Raw genomic sequence first — 8,067 nt, 5'->3', positions numbered from 1 at the left:
GGCACCTGTGGTCCCAGCTACTTGGGAGGCGGAGGCAGGAGACTCGCTTGAGCCCAGGAGTTGGAGGTTGCTGTGAGCTGCAATGCCACGGCACTCTGCCCAGGGGGACAGCTTGAGGCTCTGTCTCAAAAAACAAAAACAAACAAACAGAGAGTAGGACTATGTTTCTAAAACAAAAAAGACATGACAACTAAATGCAATATGGATCCTGAGTTGGATCTTGCACTGGATATTATTTACTATAAGGACAATTGAAAAACTTTGAATAGGAGGACCATATCAGGCTCAGGCATCCATAGCTCAGTGAGTAGGGCACCAGCCACATACACTGAAGCTGGCAAGTTTGAATCTCCCCCAGGCCAACTAAACAACAATGACAACTGCAACTAAAAAGAGCCAGGTGTTGTGGCAGATGCCTGTAGTCCCAGCTACCCTGGAGACTGAGGCAAGAGAATCGCTTAAGCACTTAAGCCCAAGAGTTGGAGGTTGCTATGAGCTGTGACTTTACAGCACTCTACCCAGGGCAACATAGTGAGACTCTGTCTCAAAAAAAAAAAAAAAAGTGTCATATCAATGTTAATTTCCTAATTTTCATAATTATGTTGTAGATATGTAAAAAAAGCCCTGTTTACACAACAGTGAAATGTCCACTGACACACTGAAGTATTTAGGGGTAAAGAGATATCATGTCTACAACCTACTGTCAAAGGGTTCACACACAAATTTATATATATAAATATTTAGTAAGCTTATATTTAATTATATTAACAACATTAACACATATAAGTAAATATATAGAAAAAAATGTGTGTGTGTATATATATATATAGAGAGAGAGAGAGAGAGAAAAGGTATTTATGTAAACATTACAAAATGTTAACATTCGGGGAATCTAGATGAGAGGTACACAAGAATGCTTTGCACTATCTTCTAGAGTTTTTGGGGGGGGGGTTTGAGACAGAGTCTCACTATGTCACCCATGGTAGAGTGCCGTGGCGTCACAGCTCACAGCAACCTCAAACTCTTGGGCTTAAGTGATTCTCATGGCCTCAGCCTCCAGGGTAGCTGGGACTACAGGTGCCCGGCACAACACCCAGCTATTTTTTGTTTGTAGTTGTCATTGTTGTTTGGCAGGCCCAGGCTGAGTTTGAACCTGCCAGCTCCAGTGCATGTGGCTGACACCCTAGCAGCTGAGCTACAGGCAGCAAGTCTATCTTCTACTTTTTTTAAGTATGAAATTTCAGAATAAAAAGATGTTGATTTTTTTTTAAGATGTTGAAATTTTTTTAATTAAAGATTTCTTTTTTTTTTTTTTTTGAGACAGTCTCACTCTGTTACCCTAGGCAGAGTGCTATGTCATCACACTTCACAGCAACCTCAAACTCTTGGGCTCAAGCAATCCTCTTGCCTCAGCCTTCCAAGTAGCTGGGACTACAGTCATACACCACTAGGCCCACCTAGTCTTTCTATTTTCAGTAGAGACGGGGTCGGGGTCTTGCTCTTGCTCAGTATGGTCTTAAACTCCTGAGTTCAAGCAATTCTACCACCTTCAGCCTCCCAGAGTGCTAGGATTACAGGTGTGAGCCACCCAGCTCCACCAAACTAAAGAATATTTAACTAGTGTAGGCACTGAGTAGACCTTGGCCATGAAAAACTAAATAAATGCTAATAGTGTTAAGTCCAAGGGACTATGGGAACAAAGTGGAATCCCACTACACTAGGTTTATTGTTTTTTATTTTATTTTTTTATTTTATTTTATTCTATTATTTTTTTAATCCAGAAGTGAAAAAAGATGTAAACTACCCTAGGTTTAAAGCATCAATAAAGGCTTCCCAGCAATGAACCTGGACCAGGTACGGCCATCCTGAGCAAAGGCACACAGGTGAGGCACAGCTGGGTACAGATGGAAGCGTGAAGGTTGTATTGAGGGGCTGGATTTCAGAACCAGATAGGAAAGATCTGGATTTGAACCCCAGATCTGCTATACTCTCCCCACTGTGTGTGTTTAAGTATATTCCTTCTCATCATTGTCCCATATAAAAATATTTCATAGAGAGGAAGTGAAACACTATGGTAACAAGCCAAAAAGCCAGTAGCCTGACCTTACTGATTATTAACTATGAATATGGGCAAGTTATTTGTACCTAAGTTTCCTTCATATGTCAAATGAAGATAATAGTAATTATCCCATAGGGTTGTTGTAAAAATCAAATGAGCTAATATATGAAAAGTACTTAAAACACTGACTTAGGACATAAAATATGCTACAAAACCATGAACAATCACCATCATTCATAGGGTAGCTATAGATGTAAAACAAGATGATATATATAAAACTCATTCCTTACTATTATATGATTACGATATTGTACAGGATGTCATGTCTTTACTCAAAACCCTCTAGTGTCTTTCCATCTCACTCAGAAAAAAAAATCAAAGGCCCTAGTTGCCAGGGACTTTAGGGAAGTAGGGATGAGGAGTTGTTTAATAGATCTGGAGTTACAATTTGGGGGGGAAATGTTCTAGAGATGGATGATGGTGATGAATGATAGTTATGCAACCACGTGAATGTACTTAATGCCACCAAACTGTACACTTGAAAATGGTTAAAATGGTAATTTTTGTTACGTACATTTTATTACAAAAACGAAAAGGTGAGTGAGATGGCTCATGCCTGTAATCCTAGCAACTCTGGGAGGCCAAGGTGGGAGGATCCCTTGAGCTCAGGAGTTCAAGACCAGCCTGAGCAAGTGGGAGACCCTGTCTCTACAAAAATAGAAAAATTAGCCAGGCATTGTGGCAGATGCCTGTTGTCCCAGCTACTTGGGAGGCTGAGGCAAGAGGATTGCCTCAACCCAGGAGTTGCTGTGAGCTAGATTAACACTGTGGCACTCTAGCCTGGGACAGCACAGTGAGACTCTTTCTCAAAATAAGTAAATGAAAAGAAGAAAAAAATCCAGGGTTTACTTTGACTTATAAAGGCTTAACATACCTGGTCCTTTGCCATCTCTTTTAACCTCTTCTCCTGCCTCTCCCCAGCTCCTTGTGCTTTAGCCATACTGGCCTCCTTATTTCCTATACCTGCTCCACTCCCACTCGAATGCAAATCCCTCCCTCACTTCCTTCAGTATCTGTTTAAATGGTAACTCTTCCAGGAGGACTTCTCTGGCCACTATTGAAACTAGGCCCCAGGCTGGCACAGTGGCTCACGCCTGTAATCCTAGCTCTCTTGAAGGCTGAGGCAGGTGGATTGCTTTAGCTCAGGAGTTCAAGACCTGCATGAGCAAGAGGGAGACCCTATCTCTACTAAAAATAGAAAAAATACTTAGGCATTGTGGCAGGTACTTGTAGTCTCATCTATTCCAGAGGCTGAAGCAAAAGGATCACTTGAGCCTAAGAGTTTGAGGTTGCTGAGAGCTATGACACCACAGCACTCTACCCAGGGCAACAGAGTGAGACTCTGTCTCAAAAAAACAAGGCTCCAGTCATCCTCTGTTCCCTTCCCCCTTCCCCTGCCTTATTCCTTATTTTATTACCATCTGACACACATATTTACATTTATTAGCTGTCTCCCTAAGTAGAATGTAAGCTACATAACACTAGGGACTTCTCTTTCACTTAACACTGCATCCCCAGGGCCCAGAACAGTGCCTGTGTCCATAGTGCTCAACAAATAACTCACTAAGTGACTAAAGTAGCTCAGGTGACATTTCAGATCACTCATGATGACCTATAACAGAGGCAAGCACATAGTGCTATGAAGCCATAGATTTTCCTGAGGAACAGGATGGAGGAGATGAAGATTAAAGCTGTCACAATAGTCCAGATAAGTAAAGAGGGGGTAGGAAATGTGATAAAATGGCATGGAACTACACACATACATTGTACCAATATAAATTTCCTAGCTTTGATATTGTGCTATAGTTATGTAGGATGCAACTAATGGAGGAAACTGGATGGTCTCTATACTATCTTTGCAATTTCCTATGAATCCATAAGTATTCCAAAATGTAAAATTTTTACAAAGGGAGACTGGTGGGGAAGGAGAAGAAATAGAGTCACCAAGACTTAGTGACTAGCTAAATACAGGGGTTGGGGTACGACCCAAGTTTTGGCATTAGGCAACAGGATGAATGGTGGATCATTAACTGAACAGTGAGAGAAGCAGGCATGAGATAAAGATTGGTGGGGGTTGGAGAATGTCTTTAGCTGGTCTTCAAGCCACACAGTCCCTTATTACCTGGACTGCCAGGGAGTAATAACACCATCATCAGGGCCCCCAATCAGCACCAGACGGCCCACACGAAGAAAGTTCTTCCGCCATGCTGCAGGATGGGAAGAAGAGAGTCTGAGTCAGTCACAGGAATCAGAGAGGAACAGGTTGGAGAGAGGAACAGAGATCAGAGAAGAAGAAAAGGGACATAGGTAGAAGCCTGGATTCTCACCTGTGGCATTAGGATGATCTCTTTCCCCATTAATCAGGGCCAGGAAGCTGCTAGCATTGAGGTACAAGTCATCATGGTGAGGGTCTGGGTAGAAATAGCAGTTAACAAGATAGAGAAGCAAAGAGGGGAAGTAAGACTAGAAGCTGGAGTACAAGTCAAAGTGGATAGCAATAAAATAGTAACAAAAATAGTAATTGATTGGGGTTTTTTTTAAGACAGAGCCTTACTTTTTTGCCCTCGGTAGAGTGCCATGGTGTCATAGCTCACAGCAACCTCAGACTCTTGGACTTAAGTGATTCTCTTGTCTCAGCCTCCCAAGTAGCTAGAACTATAGGTGCCTACCACAACGCCCAGCTATTTTTTTGTTGCAGTTGTCACTGTTGTTTAGGTGGCCCAAGCTGGGTGTATGCGGCCGGCACATCCCACCATCCTCAGTGTATGTGGCTGGCACCCTACCCACTGAGCTACAGGTGCCACCAATAATAATAATAACATGATAGCGAGTACTTTTATCTAGCACCAACATGAACCAAGTACTATTCAAGGTACTTTGCATTCATTAATGTATTTAATCTTCACAACCAGCCTGTGTGTAATATGCTATATATATTTTTTTCCAGATAAGGAAAACTTAGTATCTTGCTCAAAGTTACCTAGTAAGATCAGGCTTCAAGCCCAAGTTGTCTATCCCTCCCTTTACAGAAAAGGTTTGTGGACCTTTGCTGAGTATACTCCCTGAGAAAATAAGTGACACACATAAAGCATGTTGAAAAGTACCTGTTCAAATAATAATTGTTCAGTAAATGTAAGTTATCATTACTGTCTTTATTGCTGTTGGTTATGGTAGAGGTGGAAGCAGCAGACCCTACACTCTACAGTGCCCTCTCCATGGAGACTCCAGTTCAGCATCCCCCACTCACCGTGCCAGTAGTTACAGATGGAGAATTCCTGGCCCCATGGGCTATAGCAGATCCGATAGAGATTGGATCGCATGGAGGTAGGGAACAGCCACTTCAAATAGTCTGTGTCTGGCAAGAGAACAGCAATGCCAGGTGACCATAAACCTCTTGCCCCCAAATCTCAGGACCTTCTATGGAGCCCAGTGCCCACTTACCTCCATACTGTCCCATCTGTGGAGAGGAAAGGGAGATGAAAGAATCCACATTGTGATCATCCATGACACAGAGCAGTGCTCGGCACACCAGGCCTCCTGCAGGCAGAATGCCACACATTGGACAAGGACTTAAGGAAAGCCAGGCCAACAGTACCTACCCCACTGTACAGCCCTAACACACTGTACATAAAAGAGACTGAAGCTCAGAGAAGACAAGCACACCCTGTGCCAACAGGTCAGAGATCTTGTAAGTAACAGAGACAAAATTAGATGCCGGGCCTCCTGACTCTACCTCTATGATGCTTTTACCTGCCCCATTAGCCTTTATGCCCAAGTGCCAAAGGTAATGGGAAAAGAAGGGGCAGCAGTGCAAGCAGCCTCCCTCCCATTCAAGACACACATGCTGAGGGAAGTCAGAAAACAAGGGCTCAAGTACCAGACCTCTGGCTGGAGCAATGTGGCAAAGATAAAGGGACACTATAAAGTGTGCCTTAGATATGGATCAAGCCTTAAGTAGGGCTTAGGAGTTGAGGGCAGGGGGGTTTGCCTACCCTGGGAGTAGCAGATGAGATGCACTCCTTGAGGGGCTTTTGCCATGATGGGGACCACAGCCTCTTGGAACCCTTGCACCTGTTCCCACAGGGGTCGCAAGCTCTCTCTCCCATCGAAGAGATCGAGCACTGTCACCATAGTCCCAGGATGTGTCTGTGAGAAGGGGTCAATGCAGCCACCAAGCATAGGCTTAAGAACCACACACACACCACCCCCTGGTCCGTGTCCACATGATGAGAACCAGGGATCTCATCATCCCCCAACTCTTCCCACGCCAGCACCATTTCCCTAAGGACCAGAGTGTGGCTTTCAATTCCCCACTTTCCTTCCCCAGCCACTACAGACGACTCTGAAGGCCTCTACCCAGGTGTCCTTTGCCAGACCTCATTGATGTATTCCAGCAGGTGGCGGAAGTTGTACGAGCTGTCGAAGAGCCCGTGCACCACGATAACCGGCTTGTAAGACGTGCGGTGAGGCGAGGGGGCTGCGGGCAGCAGCATCGGCAGGAAAGGCAATAGCAGCAGGACCCACGCCGAGAGGAGCCGCTGCCCCCAGAGCCCCAGCATGCTCCCGCCTGAGAAGGGGCAATGAGAGCCCATGAGGGAGATGACAACACCCTCTCCCCTCGGAACAGACGCCGCAGCGAAGCCTCCCCTCCCTGCTCCCATACTAGGTCTTTGTCGCAAAATAGCCTACTTACTCCAGTAGTCTCCCTACAAACACACCTCCTTACCACGTTGATGCACCAACGCGCACCCAAAGTCCCGCCCCCAACTAGCACTCGGGGTTTGTCCCCAGGCCCAGTATCTTCCTAATGTATCACCACAGCCATACACAACCCGAGGTTCCACAAGATCCCTCAGCAGCGGCCCAGGCCCCCTGGAAAGTGCAAACTCCCACCTGGCCTGGCTCGCTCCGCCTGCTGTTTACTTCTCCCAAGTCTGGAACCCACGGGGGAAGGGAAGGGCTTGCGGGTAAAGAGCACGCAGGGGAATGACGGATGGGAGGGGGGAGGGCGGGCAGCTCGGGGTCGCGCAAAGCCGTCACGTCCGGGGCTTTCCCTGGCAACCGTGCGAGCGTCCCCAGCAACACAGGCGGAGGACCGGAGGGGCAATGGAACATTCCATTGTGTTTTAGGAGCTGGGGAGGAAATAGGCGGAGCGATCCATTGTAGGCCGATGGGGAGAAAATAAAGCAGCAAACGTGTCCTCGGACTAGAAAGAAGGCCGCTCCGGACCCTGCTGCACCCAGCGACCCAATTTGGTCTAATTTTCCCTCTTTTAGTCGCCTCACTTTCCAATCCAGGCGTCTGGCTCTGCGGCGGAACTTGAAGTTTTCTCTCCCAGAAGGGAGGTGTGGGATGGAATGGTTAAAGGTTGTTCTCCGCATTTGGTTGTACACTGGGTGAGTGGCAGGATGACCTGGAAGGCTGAAGCCAGCCTGAGCGTACTCTTCCACCCCCGCCCGCCCCAGGACAGCGTCTTACAACTCTTCATTCTGAAGTGCGTGTTAGCGTCCTTGTCTCCAGAGAGGCGGAGAGTCCTCGAGGCCTCTTGAGCTAAGTGCAACTTGGCCCAGTTTCTCCTGCCCTACTCTACTCCCCTCCCTATATACGACCCACCCAAGGGGCGGAGTGCCCTTGGGGCTCCGCTGACTCAAGCCCTAGTGATTTGGACTAGTCTTTCATCCTGAGCGACCCCCAAGGTCCAACCTTCGGATTTCTCTATGGGCGGCTTCGACCCAGATCCTTCCACTACCGCAGAACTTCCGAGTACCTGGAGCTCGCACCTCTCCGCCTATCTGGGACCCCTACCGGGTACCCTTGTGCCCCAGCTGGGGCTTTTACTTGTTAAGACTTTTACATTTGGCTCGGCACCTATAGCTCAACCGGCTAAGGCGCCAGCCACGTACACCTAAGGTGGCGGGTTCGAATCCCCAGCCCGGACCCGCCAAAC

General features: G+C 46.7%; 1 protein-coding gene across 2 annotated transcripts in view; it reads right to left on the bottom strand.

The window, feature by feature from the left end:
• PPT2 (palmitoyl-protein thioesterase 2) overlaps positions 1 to 7,221 on the bottom strand; it is a 12,869-nt gene extending 5,648 nt beyond the window's left edge. For both annotated transcript variants that reach the window (XM_023512760.1, XM_012804816.2), the window contains exons 1-7: positions 7,013 to 7,221; positions 6,496 to 6,686; positions 6,112 to 6,265; positions 5,561 to 5,656; positions 5,367 to 5,474; positions 4,447 to 4,530; positions 4,242 to 4,326 (exon numbers count right to left, since the gene is read on the bottom strand). In XM_023512760.1, the coding sequence (XP_023368528.1) occupies positions 4,242 to 4,326; positions 4,447 to 4,530; positions 5,367 to 5,474; positions 5,561 to 5,656; positions 6,112 to 6,265; positions 6,496 to 6,678 (710 nt within the window). In that variant the 5' untranslated portion in view covers positions 6,679 to 6,686; positions 7,013 to 7,221. The remainder of the gene's footprint in view (positions 1 to 4,241; positions 4,327 to 4,446; positions 4,531 to 5,366; positions 5,475 to 5,560; positions 5,657 to 6,111; positions 6,266 to 6,495; positions 6,687 to 7,012) is intronic.
• Between the last annotated feature and the right edge of the window lie 846 nt (positions 7,222 to 8,067).

This window comes from Otolemur garnettii, unplaced genomic scaffold, assembly GCF_000181295.1.
Source record: "Otolemur garnettii isolate 467f Iridium unplaced genomic scaffold, OtoGar3 scaffold00031, whole genome shotgun sequence".
In the NCBI taxonomy this organism is placed as follows: domain Eukaryota; kingdom Metazoa; phylum Chordata; class Mammalia; order Primates; family Galagidae; genus Otolemur; species Otolemur garnettii.
The sequence above is the reverse complement of the archived record's forward strand: the minus strand, read 5'-3'. Positions and strand labels throughout refer to the sequence as shown.